Genomic DNA, 17,122 nt, shown 5'->3' on the forward strand with positions numbered 1-17,122 from the left:
TAGGTCTCAATCTCTTCTTTATTTGCATGTGGTTACAATTTATAAATACACTTGCCATTTTCCTTCCCCTCCCAAACTCTCCCTTCTACCTAGTAAGTGTATCCAAACCCCCAATTTTTAATGACTCCCTTTCCTGTCTAGGCGGAGAGGGTAGGGGTGGTCCTCCATGTAACTCCATCTTCATATAGAGTCTACTTCAGGCCGTGTGATGTGTGGGCTCTCAAAGGGCCTCTGAAGCTTGGGGATGAGCACCACGAATCTGCTGGAGGTCCCACTGATGTCCTTGCAAGTGACAAGGACTGGCCTCCTTCTGTGCCATGCTGAGGGTGCAGAGCGCCGTGGTGGGCAGCAGCGAGCATCATATGCCCTGTCCGTGCCGGAAGCTGAGCTGCTGCAGGCCCAGTGGGCAGGAGGGTCTGCCATGAGGTCTCAGGCCTGCTCAGATGGTGGTGAGAGTCTTGTGGCGGGTACATACCCAGCCAGTGCCCGGGCCTGCTCTCGGAGACGCGTCTGAGGCCCAGCCCCTCACGGTCTGCCTCTCAGGGGCCCTACCCAGGCCCTCGGTCAATCCGTGTGGGTAGGGTAGCCTCAGGGAGAAGGTGCTCTTGCACCTCCCTTCTCCTGGCTGTTCCCAGACACCAAGAGGCATGGGTGACGAGTTGGGTCCTTGGCCCTGTTAGAGGGCATGGCAGCCCAGTGTCTCTGTTTCAGCCAGGTGCCAAGCTTTGCCATCCTCCTGGTAGGGTGTAGAGAGCCCAGGAGGGCCAGGGGCACCCTCTTCAGGGGTGGGGTACGGAGGCTCTGGGGAAGCAGGGGGGTCTCCGGGGCCCCGTGCCCCCCCCAGGACTGGCCCATTGTAGATGTAGATGTTGCCGGTAACGGTCACAGACCCGCCGGTGACGTGAATGCCGTTGGTACCTGTGGGGAAGGAGGCAGAGGGAGAGGGGCCAACGGCGAGCTGTTGGAGTCTCTGTCTTGCTCTGTTTTAGTCTTCTCATTTCTGTCTGGCTCACACTCTCCTCCTGCCCACCATCCCTCCCACCCCACCCTTCCTTCCCTGCCCCCTCTCCTCCCTGCTGCCTGCCCTAGGCTCACCATGGGCCACCTGGCTTTGCTCTGGGAGCTCAGGCTCCAGCTCCCTGGCCTGGCTGAGAGGACTCTGCTGCTGTAGCACCTCTTCCTCCAAACTTGGGGGCGCTGGGAGCCTGGCTGAGGCCGGGGCCGTATCTCTAGGGAAGGGCAGAAGTGGCTTTACCAGGTCAGGGAAATGTGAGTTGACCCTTGGAGGCTCCCAGCTTCCGTCAGCAGTATTTGATTCCTCTCCCTGTAGGAGAGAGGCAGAGAACCGACCGATGATGTGGCCTCGGACCCCAGCTTTCTTTAATTCCCACACCCCACCCCATGCTTAGGCAGCTCACTGTTCTCCTCTACTCTACTTCATGCTCCCTGCCACAGTGCCTTTGCACTTGATGTCCCTCTTCCTGGGGCACTTTCCCTGAGATGTTCTGATGGATGACTCCCTCATTTCTTCAGCTCTCTACTCAAATATCAGTTTATCTGAGAGGCCCTCTCTGTCCACTTTAAGATAATGTACCCCCCACTCTTTGCCACTGTCACTCACTGTCCCACTACCATGCTTTATTTAGCAACTATTACCCCCTGATAATGTATTTCTTTAACTTTAGTCTTGCTCCCCTGGCCTGTAAATCCAGGAGGGCAGGTACTTTGCTTTGCTCACTGCTATATCCGTGGTGCCCAGAATGGTGCCAGGCACATGGTAGGCTCAATCACTTATTAGCTAAGTGGATGTTGAGGCCTGCACACTCTTACCCTGTCTACCCCTCCCTGTTCCCTTAGCCCTGCCTGTCCTCCTTGCTGCCTTCTCAGCCTTCCCCATTACCTCTGGATGCCTCTTGAGCAGGGATCCTGCAATGGAAAATGAAACGGGGGTCAGGCCTCCAGTAGGCCCTGGGTCCCCGGGCTCGCACACTTCACAGCCCACTGTGGCGTTTGCCCCCCACCCTGGGTTCCCAGAAGGAACGAGCTATCATTGCCTTATCTCCAGCCTCAGAATGGGGGGGCTGGGTAGAGAGGATGTCTGTGCTGGGGGCGGGCATTGCAAGTCTTCAGGGCATGGACAGGCAGAAGGGTTGGCCCCGCGGAAGCTGACTGTCCCCCCAAACTCCTTCCCTCATGCAGGTGGGGACAGCCAGCCGGCCAGGCCCGCCTCCCTGCCTGCATCCAGCTCCTTCCTACCCAGCTTCCTGCAGAGAGAGGGGTGGCTCTTCCAGGTGCAGGCCAGGACGGTGGTGAGGAACAGGAACGAGGCCAGTGGCAGCAGGATGGCCAGTACCATCACAGTTCCTGCCGGGACAGCAGAGAGCAGAGCCATGATGACACTGCGGAAGGCCAGGGTCTGGGGGTGGGGGTGGGGGCGCTAAGGACCAGCTTTCTAGTTTGCTGGGTGACCCAGAGAAAAGGGAGAGCAGCTTTTCCCTTCCAGACCCACTGCAGTTCCTAAAGGCAGAATTAGAGAAACTTCCCTTGGGTTACAGAGAAGGGGAACCAAGTTGGACTTGGGGAGGACCTCCTGACAGCCAGGAGAAACTCTATCATAGATGGAGATCTTTGGGGGTGGTGCTGGTGGCCACCACGTAGAGACCCAAGGACTGAGGCAGCCTGTGGGTGAGAAGAGGTGCATGCGCAGTTGGGTTTCAGGGCTGGAAGCGGGGGTGGGAGGCGGTACAGGCAGGATGGGGCTGCGTTTGTAAGCAACTCAGACCACAGTGTAGAGCCACACTTCTGTGGACATGAGCATCCTAGAGAGAGGCCACGGTAGGAGCTGAGATTGCCCCTCTGTCTCTGTGGGGGTGTTTATGGGGGTGGGAGAGGAGGGGTTGCAAGGTCTCCACTCCCTTGCTCTGGGCAGGTTCTAGGAGAGGGAGGGAAGGGAGGCTGGGACTTGGGATTCTCAGGTTCTGGTATGTAGCCATGGATAATTTCTGTCTTTCACAGCAGAGTCTACAATGCCCATCAAGTGTGTCTGGGGAAGGTCAGGAAGACTTGGACATTTGCATCCTGGGAGCTTGCCCTTTCTGATCCACCTAAACCTGGGGCCTGAGGGAAGACAGAGTGGGAGGCATGGGAAAAAAAACTGGACCTGGAGTCCGAGACATCTGGGTCCCGGCTCAATTGGGTGACTTTTTAAGTCATTCCTCCTTTTGGAGCACCTCAAAGATAAAATGAGGGGGTTAGGTACAGACTGTCTAAAATTCCAGCTCTCAAGTGCCAATAGTATTTGATACACGGTTAAAAAGTAACAAGAGGACATGGAAAAACACTTATGATGTATTTGAATGAAAAACCAAGTTACAAAATATTCAAATGACTACACTTTTAGAAAAACAATTATATGTATAGACATACACAGAAAAATGCCTGGGAGGATATATTAAAACATGTTAAGAGTGGCTATGCTAAGTGATGGTCCCATGGGTGATTTGTATTTATTTTTATTTTTTATTTTTTAAAGATTTTATTTATTTATTTGAGAGAGAGACAGAGAGAGAAAGCATGAGTGGGGGAGGGGCAGAGGGAGAGCAGGCTCTCTGCTGAGCAGGGAGCCCGATGCGGGGCTCGATCCCAGGACCCCAGGATCATGACCTGAGCCGAAGGCAGATGCTTCACCGACTGAGCCACCCAGGCGCCCCATGTGGGCGATTTTTAGTTTTGTTTCTCTGAATTTTCTAATTTTCTATGGTGTGCATGCATTATGGCATGGGCTCTGGAGTAAGAAAGAACCGAATATAGATTTTCATAATGCCAGTTACCACGTGGGTGATCTGGGGCAAGTCACATAAACTCTGCTGAGCCTCTTCCCCTCGGTGAGGATAATAACAGAACTACATTGACCCTAGAACAACATGACACTTACGGGCGCTGACCCCCAGGCAGTCGAAAATCCATGTATAACTTTTGATTCCCAAAAAGTCTTAACTATGAATAGTATACTGTTGGCCAGTAAGCCCTACCAGTGATACAGTTGATTAATGCATATTTTGTAGGTTATGTATTTACATACTGTGTTCTCACAATAAAGTGAGAGAAAAAAATGTCATTAAGAAAATCATAAGGAAAAGAAAATATATTTACAGAACTGTGCTGTATTTATTGAAAAAAAAAAGCCACAGATAAGTGGATGCGTGCGGCTCAAACTCATGTTGTTCAAGGGTCAGCTGTATTTTGTGGGGTCGGTAAGCAAGATTAAATGAGTTAGGGCGCCTGGCGGGCTCAGTTGGTTAAGCATCTGCCTTTGGCTCAGGCCATGATCCTGGAGTCCTGGGATGGAGCCCTGAGCCCCAAATTGCATCGGGCTCCTTGCTCAGCAGGGAGCCTGCTTCTCCCTCTGCCCGCACCTCCCCCTGCTTGTGCTCTCTCTCTCTCTCTCTGTCTCAAATAAATAAATAAAATCTTAAAAAAAAAAAGATTAAATGAGTTAGTGACTGTCAAGTGCTGGCAGAGTGCCTGACACCTTGGCTCTCAATAAACAAAAGCTAGTATTATAAATATTTGGTAATTTAAAAAAAATTAATAAACTCTCTCCCAACTAATAATGTTTACAGTCATTAGAAATATCCCTTAATCATCTGTTAGGCTAGGAAACCCATAACTTCACAGAAACAAACAAACAAAAAAACCAAACAACCAAGAAAGAGTCAAATGTGGGATGAACTCTCTAATAATGAAAGTGTGTAATCTAATAAAGAGATTCTCAGTCTAGTAAGTAGATTATATGATGGTGGCAGGTCCAGAATGATGACAGTGATGTCAGTTACAATTACCTATCAGTGTAGGAGTGGTCTTTGGCACAATACTATGTGTAACTTACAAGTTATATGTATAATACAAAACTTAAAAAGAGTATATGTATTTGTGTATATTAAACTGGCCTAGGGATACTCCCTAGGGAACTTCTCTGCTTGCCTGTTCTCAGAAAGGAGGATTCATCTTTTCCCCACTTTTTTAGATGGAAGGAGTAAAAGCATCTTCCCAGACTCCCCCCGCCCCCATGTGCCCCTCAGCCCCAGGCCCCTCACCTGGCATCTCAGGGTGCTCTGGTGGATTTCTGCAGCTGGTGTCAGACTGGGCAGTGCCTGGAACTGCCTCCACCAGGCCCTGCTCCTCACACCTGCGGAGGCAAGAGGGCCCGATTCAGGTGGGCACAGGGCTGGGGGTGGCAAGGTGAGCCCGTGGGTGCAAGCACAGTGTGGTCAGCAGCTGGGACTTCGGGGATGGTGGAGGTGCGGCGTGGGGGCACACTCACCTTGTGTGGGGCTGGCAGCGGGCCCTGGGGGAGGAGGTGTTCTGGAAGTGGCCTGCCTTACAGGGCACACAGTTTCTGTTAGCCGCCCCGACTTCATCTGGCAGGAGAAAAGCAAGGCCAGCCAGGGTGAGTGGGCAAGGGGAGAGTCTCTCCACGTGAGTTTCCGCTGCTCCCACTGGACGGCCCCTCCCTGCCCGCCCACCTCACTCTGTTGCACCTTTCCTGATCGCCCTCTTGCTCAGAGAAGCCTCCAGAGGCCCTGTCTCTGTCCTGGTTCCATGTCTCTGCAGACGCCCGTGGTGGGCCTTTCACAGGGAGGGAGAGGGTCTCTTTATACTGAAGAGAACTACCTGGGGGGCTTCCCCCCACCGGCGAAGTTCTGTGCTCCCTGCCCCCTTTGGAGATCGCCGGCCCCCAGCGTCCTCCCGGCCCTCCTCCCACAGCAACCTCTGACCTGTCATCTGGGCCTCGGTGCCAGGTGGGCAGTCAGAGAGCGGCTCGCAGTGCACACACTCAGTGTCCCAGTGCACGCAGAACATTCCTGGCTGGCAACGGCACTGGGTCTTCCGTCTGCTGGTGCAAGGCACGGTCTCCTCGAAGCCCAGCACTGGTGGGGAGACAGGAGGGCTCAGTGGAGGGGCCGCGGTCGGGGACATGCCGGCCCCCCCCGGCCCCCCGCCCCCCCCCTCCCCGCCACTCACTCTGGTCACAGGGACGGCACAGCTGGCAGATGGAGAGATGGTTCCAGTGCTCGTTGTAGGAATTTTCAGGACAGAGGGCACAGACGGTGTCCCGGCTGTGGCTGCATTCGGCCAAGACGTGCATGCCTAGAATGCGGGAATGGGAGTCGGGCCACCGCGGTGTCAGGGCACCCCGGCCCCGCCTCGCCTCGGCCGCTTGCTGCAGGACCCTGTCCTCTTGCTGGCCACCCACGAAGGATGGCCGGCTGGCTTTCCTGCGAGATGGTGTCTGTCTTCCCTCCGAGGCAGCGAGGCGGCCTGAGTCCCCTGCAACCCACCTCCCGGCCCCTGCTTCCTGGGCCATTGCCTCTCACCTGGGGGGCAGCGGGAGCAGCAGACCTGATGCTTGGGTTCGTAGTACTCCTTTTCCCGGTCCCGGCAGGTTTGGTTCTCCGTGTGGTATGGGGGCTCCTTCAAGGGGAGATGGAGGTGGGGGGAGAATTATTCGGGGGTCAGCTGGGGAGGGCAGAGGGACTACAGAGAGGGCTGCCCAGAACCCCTCTTCCCCTCCCAAGCCCGCCGCCACCCACCTGCACGGGCCCCGCCCTCAGCAGTTGGGCTTGGGACGCTGCCAGGACACCGCAGAGGCCCAGGATGAGTGGCCCCCAGGCCAGGCCGCAGGGGGAGGCAGCCCAGGATAGGCGCATGGCGGCCAGTCGGCCAGCGGGCCAGATGGGGCGGAGGCCGGGGGAGGAAGGTGGGAGGCCTGCACGTCCTGGGCAGCGGTGAGGGCAGCCTCCTGAGCCCGGGGCCTGCGACAGGGCTGGGGCTGACGCGCCCCCGGGGGCCGAGCGGCCGGGCCTGGCCTGGCCTCCAGGGCTCCAGCGCTGGGCTCAGGAAGTGGGAGTGGAGCGAGCCGGCCTGCGGGGCGGGGACAGGGAGCTCTGGGAGCAGAGGCAGCTGTCGCAATCGGGGAAGAGGAACAGGCTTGGCGGCCCCGATGCAGGGCGGGAGGGGGCGGCCGGGAAAGCACGTGAGGGCAGCAGGGCCGGAACCGGGCCTCCTCCCTTCTTCGGAAGCCTGGCCAGGAGGAGAGGACTGCCGGGGCAGGCTAGGTGGGAAAGGGGCAGCAGAGCCAGGGGGACAGAGATGGGCCTCCGAGAGCAAGGCAGAGCTGCCTTGGAACAGAGAGACGGAGAGAGACAGAGCCGTGTCCAGCTGGGTGCCAGATCTGCAAGTGGCAGGGCCCGTGACTGACACACACACACGGGGAGCGCAGGGACCCGAGAGGCCCCCAGTTGGCCAGCCAGTTGCAGCATCTGGGAAACAGAAGTCCCACGTGGCATCCATCTGGATGGTTCCTGTCCTGTTGTGTGACTTTTAAAGATAAGCTACAAAGGAATCACAAGTCAGCCGGCCCTCGCCGTGCGTGATCCACATTAGTGGGCACAGGTCACCTACAAGACACTGCTGAGAGGGCAGTGGCCCCTGCTCCCCAGTCCTTAGATGACAGGGAGGAATGGGTAGACCCTGCTCCCAATGAGGAGTAGGGGCGGCTGCACTGGAGCTGGGCAGCCTCGGCCCTCAGGCCCATCTTCCTCACCCAGCAGCCTCTGAATCCCTCTGCACTGGAGGAGGCTGAGAGCCCACCTGTCCAGCCCCCTCGCCTCAAGGGTGAGAAGACAGAGGCTGAGGGGGGCCACATGTAGGAGATCGGGATTCCAGGGGGCTTGTTCTCGTCCCTAACCCCCTTTCTTCCCCTCATTTCCCTGCGACCCATGAACAGCATCCCCATGTCCCCTGATGCCAGGCTCGCTGGTCTTCAAGTCTCTGTGCTCTTGGCTAGCTTGCATCTGTCCTTGGAGGTTCAGCAGCGCTCTGGGAAGCACCCCCACCCCAGGCTGCACAGCTCCCACACCCACCGCAGTCTGGGACCTGCTGCTTTTGGCCTCCTGCCCCACCAGGCAGTGAGTTCTGCCACGGCCTGGATGGAATCCTTAAGTCTGGGTCCCAGGGCTTAGCCCAGTCTGGCCCATTCCAAGGGTCTGGTACATATTTATGGAGTAAACGATGAGGCCTTGCCCACATCACCTAGCCAGTCTATGCGGAACCAGCCCAGACTCCAGAGTTCTTGATTCCTGGGTCCCACGCTCATTCCAGCAACCACGCTGCCTTCTTTGGCGTGAGGGGCTGACTTCTCTCTGGAGACAGGTCACGGGGGCCCTGTCCCGTCCCTCTCCCTGCAGGGCTCTGCATTCATCCTTGCTGTTGGTCGGTCGGTCGTTGGTCGTTGGTTGGTCTGACTGGCTGGACAGGCTTTTGGTGGGGGGAGCTGGGAAGTCCTGGTGCAGGAGCGCCTCTGGGGAGGAGGGCTCCCAAGACACTGAAGGGCCTGCCTGAGTTTAGACATTTCACTCCCCTCTCCTGATGCAGGCCTCAGATCTGTACTCTGTGGCAAGTGTTCATATGGAGGGCCCAAGGCTGCCCATTTCAGAGCAGCACGCACCGCTCAGGGTGCTGCTCTTTCCGGGTCAAGGGAATTGGGGGCTGGGACTGGACTCACCGCTGAGCTCTTCAGTGCATAAAGGGGGTGTGTGTGTGTGTGTGTGTGTGTGTGTGTGTGTGTGTGTGTGTGTGTGTGTGTGTGTGTGTGTGTGTGTGTAGGGTCCCTAGAGCCTTTTTTCTTTTTTACTTTGTATGATGGAAATTCGCACATAACATCTACGTATACAAAAAGGAAGAAAATAATATTGTGAACTCCAGCTTCGGCTCATGGCCAGTCTTATTTCTTCCATACAGCCCTCCTCCATTCTTCCAATTTTCCCTTAATTATTTGGGAGCAAACCCCAGACATATTTCATTTGAAAATATGACAGGATTTGATAAAAAATACAGGAGGGACTCTTGTTTCTTTTCATTGAGGTATAATTTATAAACAATGAAATGCATAAAGCATACTAATCTCATATATACAGATCAGTGAATTTTCGCTTTTGCATCTTCTTGTGTATCTCCCCAGAACATTTCCTGCCCTTCAAAAGGCTCCTGCTTCGCAGGTAAGCACTATCTCAGATCTTTTTAAAGCCCAGCTGGCTGGACTACGTTCTTTTTTCTGCTGCCAATCTCATGCTGTCACGTCAGCCTTCGAGGACTCTCTGGGTCCTAAATGAGAGCCTTAAGATCTGGACTTTAACCCTGGTCCCATCACTTCCCCTCTCTGGGCCTCTTTTTTCTCTGCCAGTCACCTGCTGGTTTGCTTGCCAGTCTGTTCTCTATCTTCCTCCGCTCGGCATTGCCTCACTACTAGAAACTACATTTCCCAGATTCCTTTTCCCTCCGGCTTCTGGGTAGGTTCAGCCAATAGGAAGACAGGTGGGGGGAGGACAGGTAGGTGGGAGGAGGAAAGAAGCCAGGCTCTTTCTCCCTGTCTCTCTGCTTTGAGACGTCGGACCTCACCTGTGGTTGTTTGTGTTTCTTTCTTCTCTCCTTTCACGACCCCCTCTCCTCTCGGGCAGCACCCACTATTTGCTTCCTGCCACATGGCTCAGGGGGCCTCTGGGTCTGTAATGCTACATGAGCTTGCTGACTTTCCAGGCCTGGGAGGTGTAGCGGCTTCCTGCTTTGCTGCTTTCTGGGTTGTCTCGCTGTCCCCCGTTGGCTTCTTATCTCCTTCATCACCGATGGACCAATTCCCTGAGTTAAATTTCTTCCACTTGAAAGACTTAGAGCTTTTCCTGTTTCTAAGCTGGACCACGATGGACAAAGCTTACCAATAAATGGTTATTATGCCTACCCAACCTTCTCCGGGAAGGTGGAGGAAACTCACAGCAGGGATCCATGAATTCTTTAAGGGCAAAGCATTGTCTTGGTTTCTTTCCTTTGTGTTCTTCGCCAGCTTCCTTCAAGTTTTACTGATTTCTTTTGGGCAGCACCAGAGAGAACACAAGCAAGGGGAGCAGCAGGCAGAGGGAGAGGGAGAAGCAGGCTCTCCACTGAGCAGGGAGCCCAGTGTGGGGCTCGAACCCAGGACCTGGGGATCATGACCTGAGCTGAAGGCAGACGCTTAACCGACTGAGCCACCCAGGCGCCCCAGGAATGGATTCTTTTAGATACTCTTTCTTTCTTTCCTCTTCCCCACACTGCTCTTTAGCCAACTGGTGCCCTTAGAAAGGGTCTGGGAAACACTGAGAGATGTGTCATGGGTGAGGGCCATCCTTCTCCAGGGTGTTTGCATTTTCACTGGGGACCATCCTTTTCAAAAATCCCAAAGAATTATCCAGTTGTCATTTGTGCCAAGGTAGAGAAATCCTGCCTTGACCCAAAGGAATAAACTTCTAATAGTGAACTTCTAAGCCTCCTGCCAGGTGACTGGAGTAGGAGTGACATGGAGGAATTTTCTGGTGCATCCTTTTAGGTTAAGGAGAAATTCACACCATAGAAGTGCAGATAGAAGGATCGCTGTTTTCCACAGTGGGCAGCCCAGTGTTGAAAGGCTAATTAGCTCTAAGTAGTGAGAATAAAGAAAGTTGCATTTAATTGAGTGACTCATTTTTTACACTAGAAAGGATAGAGGCTGAAATGGAAAAAGTGAAGGAAATTTAGATACATTAATAGCTTACAAATTAATGAGTTATCAGAGGAAATCAGGATGTTTGACGGAGATGCTTTCTCATAGCACGTCACTCTCTGCCAAAGTTAAACCTTGAGTGAAGATGCTAATTTTGCTGTCTTCTGCAGAGTGGGTCAACAAACAGTGACCAGTAGACAGTGGGGCCACCAAGACGAATAAGCCTAGGGCCTGTTCTCAGAGAACTCGTAGTACGATCTGTGCATATGCACACACACAAATCCACACGCGTACATACGCGCATACCAGGATAATAATAGTATCCAGTGGTAAGTGCTGCCATAGAATTCTCAACAAGTCTTTCTCTGGGAGTGTGGGAGAGAAAGTGATTATTTCTATCATGTCCTGTTCCCCAGAGAGCAAGAGGCCAGAAGACCCTTTGAACTCATGACCTCATCCCATTGCAGACCCTCTGTTTTACTTCTCTCCCTGTAGCCTTTGCCCATTTTATGGCCACACCCCAGGGTCAGGGGATGGCTGGTGCTGGGAGGGAAGCAACAGCTTGGCTCTGGGAGAGGCTGGGGAAACTTCCAAAATGAGGACAACAAGGCCCTGGGTGACCAACCGAGCAAGACTCCACTTCTCTGGAAGTCAGGGGAGAGCACTGAGCGTCGAAAAAGAAGAGGCTCAACTCTCCATTTGGCCCCCCTCCTGACTCCTGGGTGACTGTGGGCACGTCACTTTGCTTCTCCGGGCCTTGGTTCCCTCCTGCTTTAAGTCATTTGGAAGGGGCCTTTGGGACCATCTGGGCTGCCTCGCCCTCCCTTCCCTCTGCCATTTCACTTTTCAAGTGAGAGCACAGGAGCCCAGAGAGGTAAAGTGCCTTTTTCAAAGTCACATAGTTTAAAGGCAAAAATGGGAGTCACAGAGTACCTATGACATGGTCCCATTTATGAAAAAAAAAGCATAAATTAAAAAAAAAATACACATAGGCCTATAAAAGCATACAAAAAGATCCAGATGGATCTACAGATTACGACGACTCTCCTTGGGCCGAGGGGTGGGTAGGAAAGGGAACAAAGGGGAGCTTTTGTTGTTCTGTATACTTCTGTATTGTTGGAAAGTTGCATCGCGACAACAATGTATTAGGGCACTATTTCTGCACTTTCAAAGATAATATTTTAAATGGCACCACGACAGAAACAGAACTGTAGGTCTCAGATTTCTGTTTCTCACAACCACAAACTTGATCTGGCCTGCTCCAGATCTAGAAGGGCACTTTTTCTAAGCATGCGCTGCCTCCTGGTACCCTGCTGGGCAGTTACAGGGACACCGTGCTTTCCCGCTCATCCCAGCCCAGACCTTGCAATTCTTCTCACAGAGCCCTTGAAATGAAAACTATGTGCTGCACCGCTTTAAGCCACGGTTGGATTTCAGACACCAGCTAGTGAATACAGAAGACTGGGAGGTGCCTCTGTGAACCTTTCAGATCCAACAGGCAGGGTGCTGCATACCTTATTTGTACGTAGGATTGCTCCTTGTTTAAGGACCTGGCTCCAGGGAGAATGGAAGATCTAGGAGTGTCACGGTCCTGTGGGAACGTGGGGACAGTGTAGAGAGCTTTTCACAGAGAGAGGGAGGTAATCTGGTACCCAGACTGCTGATGAGCCCATGGGCTCTGTGTGCGAACTTCCCTAGCTTTCAAAGCCAGGTGCGGGGGGCGGGGGGAGCCTCAACTCCCCAGGAGTCTCTGGCTGGTTCGTCATGGGAAATAAATGGCAAATACCCTAAGCAGACAACCCCACAGGAGAATTCTGATTTTGTGTTTCACTTGGCTGCCATTTTGTTCTGTGCCCTCAGAAAACTGGCTTCTTTTTGTGGAGGGTCAGTTTCTTCATCTGGAAAATGAAAGAAAACCCAGCCTTTCCCTTCCTAGAGGGGGCTGTCCTCCCCAGGCATCATCAAGGGAAGCCGGGCTGGGACTCCTGGGTGACAGCACCTCTCACTTGAAGAGGCCACAAGAGACCTCCTGCCCCAAGAGGAAGCCACAGGACCCAGCTGCGCCCTGAGTTTGGGATACCCCACTTCCCTCTTATTTGCCTGGTACACTCCTCTGTGCTCCCCAAGACGCAGCAGAGATGTTACCTTCTCCAGGAAGTCTTCCTGAGTCTCTGCCGGGGAGTGCCTCTCCCTGCCACCCCGGGGCTCCCTCAGCACTTAGTTCTTATCTCTGCCACCGAGAGTCCTTATCTTAGGTTGCATGCCTGTCTTCCACCCGACTCCATCAGTGGGCCTGTGTCTGCACATCCCGGGTCTGCTCCTCCGGGAGGCGGGAGAAGCCAGTGAACGCACTCTGGGCTGCCTCCGCTGGGGGTCCGGTGGGGGTCCACTGGCCCAGACCTGCCATCAGGCTCAGGGCCTGGGCTGTGTGGTTGTGTCTCCTGTGCCTCTCCAGGCTCTCTCTCTGGGCCCTCTCCCTGCCCCTGCCCTCCCTGTGTGCTCACTGCTTACACTTCACTCTTTATCCTCTTGCTGGATTAAGTTTGGAGCAGAGATTCTGGAGGAAAAACACAGTCCTGACCAGTGAGCGTTTCCTTCCTTCCAGGGGTGGTGCAGACTTGGGCCATGCCCACCCGCTTCCTCCCTGACATCCAGTGCTGCCCACATCCCTCCCTGTCCCCTCAGTGCCTGCTGTCCCTAATGTGCCCTGGGCTTCAGGTCTGTGCCCAGGTGCCCTGCCTGGCCCCTCTCGGTGCTGCCTCTTGGTGACCACATTCCTGCAACCCCGTGACCACAACAGGGGACATTACACATTCCTGGCCTGGCAGCCAATGGTGTAAAAAAGAACAGAATGTCCCAGGGCCCCGCCCAACCTTCAGCTTCACCTGGGCCCCTCCCTGGCCTGGACAAGGTAGGGGGTGGTAGTGAGGAGTCAGGAGGGAAGAAGATGGAGGGAGAGGCAGAGGGGTGCTCTGTGCTCCAGGGCCCAGTGGGGCCAGGAGGTGTTCCCACTTTATTGAGCAGGGAGGACGCTTGCAGATACCCCTTCTTCTTCTGCAAGACCTGGGGGTGAGGCTGATCCAGGGGTGCCTTTGGAAGGAGTCCCCAGGGAGGGCACTTAGCTCCTGGAAGCCCACTTGGGGCTTCTTCCCCTTGATCTCCTGCCAGGGAGGGGAGAGTCCTTTCAGGGCTGGCTCTCTAGTCTTCAGCCTCATTTCTCTGCTTCTCCTCCAACTCTGTCCTCCCTCCCAGGCGTCCATCCTGCCCTCCATGGATCTCCTTTTTTCTGCCTTCCCTGTTCTCCTAGTCTCCCCCGCTTTAGTCCCCCTCATCCTGGTTGGTTCGTTTTCTTTGTTTTGCCCTCCTGGCTTGGTGTTCCGGATTCCTGTCCTTGTCCATGATCTCCGGCCCTCCCCTGTCAATCTGTCTCCGGTCTCCTTGTCTGTCAGCCCCCCACCGTTACTCATGGGGCGGGGGGCTGTCTCTCACCTTCTCTCCAGTCCCAGGACTCCTGGGGCACCTTGCCCTCAGAGCTCTCCTTCCTTGGGAGAACTCTCAGCTCAGACTCCTCCTTTGTCCCTCCCCCCTGCCCTGCTCACCTTTAATTGAGATGCTAATGAGGCTTCTGTCGCTTCCATCCCAGCTTGGCGGGCGGGCTCCCCAGCCTGGCCGCTGCACCTGTCAGGTGAGGGGGAGGAGAGGCTCGCCTGCCAGATTCAACTGGAAAGGAACCAGTCCCAGTCCAGCCACAACCCGGGAGCTGGGAGTAGGAGGCAGTTCAGACCTCCTGGAGGCCTTCAGTCCCTGGGACAGAGAGGGAGTTCGGGACCCGGCCCAAGGCCAGGGCCAGAGACACAGCAGAGAGCCCACCGAGACTGAGAGGGGCAAGGCGGGGAGGAAGAGGAAGAGAGGCAGGGTCAGAGAGCCTGGAACACAGACAGGAGACAGGCAAGGAAGAAGAGAGCTGAGAAAGAGACCCAAAGAGAAGCAGAGAGAGAGAGAGAGAGAGAGAGAGAGAGAGAGAGAGAGAGAGAGAGAGAGAGAGAGCTCTGGGACACAGAGGTCCTACAGAAGGGACTAAAGATAGGGCGGACTGACAGCTGAGGAGACAGAAAGGGAGGTGCAGGGGCAGAACCCCGAAGGGTAGCTTCCCAGAGAAGCCGAGCCGCATCTCTTCTGGCCCGGACTCCCGCAGGTCAGCCGGCTCCTGCCTGGGAAGGTGGAGGGAGGGAGGGAGGAAGGGAGGGGCGGAGAAGAGGGGGCTCAGGGCGGGATGTGGGCCTGGCCAGGAGCAGCCTCACTCTGGGTCAAGGTGATGATGGGGGAGGCACCAGGGCCCAGAACTCGGCACAGACCCCCGGCCCTCCATGACCCCCCCCCCCAAGGCTCATGAAAGGACAGCAGCGGGAGGAGCAGGGGCTGGGCCCCGAACCCGCGGCGCCCCCGCAGCCCACGGAGGAGGAGGAGGCCCTGATCGAGTTCCACCGCTCCTACCGAGACCTCTTCCAGTTCTTCTGTAACAACACCACCATCCATGGCGCCATCCGCCTGGTGTGCTCCCAGCACAACCGCATGAAGACGGCCTTCTGGGCCGTGCTGTGGCTCTGCGCCTTCGGCATGATGTACTGGCAGTTCGGCCAGCTCTTCGGGGAGTACTTCAGCTACCCCGTCAGCCTCAACATCAACCTCAACTCCGACAAGCTCGTCTTCCCCGCCGTCACCATCTGCAACCTCAATCCCTACAGGTCAGTCCAGCCCTCGGATCCCTCCGCCGCGTCCCGGGCGCCAGGAAGAGGGGTTCAGAGGGGCCCGAGGTCGACCCGCAGATGCAGCGGTAGCAGGTGGTACTCCTGCGCCCAGGCAGACCGCCCTTGGGGCAAGAGAGGGACTCCCCGACCTGATGGGCAGGCGGCTCTGGCCCGCGGGGCCCTCCGAGCGCCCGCGGCTCACCACCGTGCGGTTGTGGGAGCGACAGCGGCCTCTTCTTCACTTGCCTTCTAACTCCGCGAGTGGGAGGGAGAGCTGATGAAGTGAGATGCGGATAACTCCAAAGGGCCGGGTAGAGATCCTTCCCATCCCTTCCCGGAGCAAGAGGAGGGCGAAGAACAAGGCCTCCTCCACCTGGAGAGAAGAATGTAATGGAGCGGTGAAGCCGTGGCAGGTGCTGCGGGTGGTGGGTGGTGGGTGGTGGGTAGTGGGTGGTGGGTGGTGGGTGGTGGATGGGAGCGGGCAGGGGCTGGGCCCCGGCCTGTTGGTCTTGGCGTAGAAGGGGGAGTTTGTTTCCGGGGAAAGCAAGGTGGGGGGGTGGCAGCGAAGCAGGCCCAGAGCACTGAGGCTGGGGGTAGAGCCAGAGGAGACCAGCACAGGACAGAAAGCAGCCCCCGGTCCAGCGGTGACCCCTGCCGGGCTGTACGGCTCACCTGGCCAGGTGCCTGACTTTTAAGTGCTCGGGTGTGTCCTGCAGTTTTGGGTTTCATCACTGCTCTTTGCCGGCTTTTCTTCTGGAAGCCGGAGGGGATGGTAACCATGGAGAAGAAAGGAGGGCGGGGCTGGGTGTTTAGATATGCCTTTTATTTGTATTCATTCACTGGGTCGCGCAGCACCTTTAGGGTACCTGGAGCATGTCCCACACAGTGCTAGGCCCCCGGCAAATGGGATCATTCATTCAATCTTCACCGAAGGCCAGGCACTTGGCTAGGTTCTGGGGGCTGGAAGATAGAGTAAGACGGAAGAGACAGGCAGCACAAATAAAAGCAGGACAAAAAATCCCCCCAAAAAACAAAAACCAAAAGAGCAGGACCGTGTGATCAGTCTCCTAAAGACTGGAAGAGTCATAGTCTCTGCCTTCAGGGAGTGTGAGATTTATGAGTCCCCGCGGGTGTGACTGCATGAGTGTGTGTGCGATTCCGGATGACGGAGATTGGTCACCTACTAGGGGTGGAGGCCCCCCATGCATTCTGTTGTGTCCTAAGGTGTGTCACGGACCAATAAGGGTTGGGACGTCCTGTGCCACAGAGAAAACACTGCCGGCCATTTCAGGGATTGGCCTTCCTATGCCCTCCCAGCGAAGGGCCCATTTCCTGAGAAGCTGCTTCGTGCACCCCCCACTGCTAAGTACTCTGCAGCACCCCCAGGTCCCCCGGCAGCCCCCAAGGCAGGGACTGTTATTACCCCTAGTTAACATTGGAGGGAACCGAGGCAAAGACAGACAAGTCACAAGGTCACCGAGATAGTGACCGAGCTGTGACTCACTCTCTGACCCTCTCTCTGATCACAAACCCCTGCCTCTTAATACCCCAGGTGCTTGACGTGGAGTAGATGAAGTCTGTAGTCAGATGTTTACATCTCATTTCCTGGCTCTCCTTCCCCTCCTCCCACCCCTGCTCAGCCTCATTTTTCTTCCTTGGTGCCCATGGGCTTTTGCTCCCCTTCTTCTTGGCCCTCTGCTGCTTCCCTGCCCTGATCTTCCCCCCACTTACTCCCCTTCACCCCCTTGGGCCATGGTGGAGGGGTGGGACCCTGGACCCCTCTGAGCCAGCAGGGAGGGGAAGG

The 17,122-nt window shown here is 55.6% G+C and overlaps 2 protein-coding genes across 3 annotated transcripts in view; one reads left to right on the top strand and one right to left on the bottom strand.

Annotated features, from left to right (window-relative positions):
• LTBR (lymphotoxin beta receptor) lies at positions 1-14,225 on the bottom strand. 2 transcript variants are annotated; one of them, XM_027593768.1, is made up of 10 exons: positions 14,170-14,225; positions 6,378-6,474; positions 6,025-6,150; positions 5,778-5,930; positions 5,324-5,420; positions 5,097-5,188; positions 2,257-2,364; positions 1,901-1,926; positions 1,096-1,324; positions 1-918 (listed from the first exon to the last, which is right to left on the bottom strand). In XM_027593768.1, exons 1-10 carry the CDS (start codon positions 14,206-14,208, stop codon positions 677-679), a joined length of 1,209 nt encoding a protein of 402 aa, XP_027449569.1. In that variant the 5' UTR covers positions 14,209-14,225; the 3' UTR covers positions 1-676. The 2 variants fall into 2 exon arrangements, with proteins under 2 accessions (XP_027449569.1, XP_027449570.1); XM_027593769.1 differs by lacking the exon at positions 14,170-14,225 and adding an exon at positions 6,594-6,963.
• Positions 14,215-17,122, top strand: part of SCNN1A (sodium channel epithelial 1 subunit alpha) — a 23,535-nt gene continuing 20,627 nt past the window's right edge. The window contains 2 exon segments of the mRNA XM_027593765.2: positions 14,215-14,255; positions 14,956-15,315. Coding sequence (XP_027449566.1) covers positions 14,960-15,315 — 356 coding nt within the window. The 5' untranslated portion in view covers positions 14,215-14,255; positions 14,956-14,959.

Source organism: Zalophus californianus, chromosome 9, assembly GCF_009762305.2.
Source record: "Zalophus californianus isolate mZalCal1 chromosome 9, mZalCal1.pri.v2, whole genome shotgun sequence".
NCBI lineage: Eukaryota > Metazoa > Chordata > Mammalia > Carnivora > Otariidae > Zalophus > Zalophus californianus.

Bases quoted from the DNA above. Each gene is read 5' to 3' on its own strand.
- LTBR (XM_027593769.1), bottom strand. From the start codon at position 6,710: ATGCGCCTATCCTGGGCTGCCTCCCCCTGCGGCCTGGCCTGGGGGCCA. The intron at 6,151-6,377 runs GTGAGAGGCAAT...CCCGCATTCTAG, and splicing joins CTGCTCCCGCTGCCCCCCAG to GCATGCACGTCTTGGCCGAA. The intron at 1,927-2,256 runs GTAGGAAGGAGC...TTTCCATTGCAG, and splicing joins CTCTCTCTGCAGGAAGCTGG to GATCCCTGCTCAAGAGGCAT.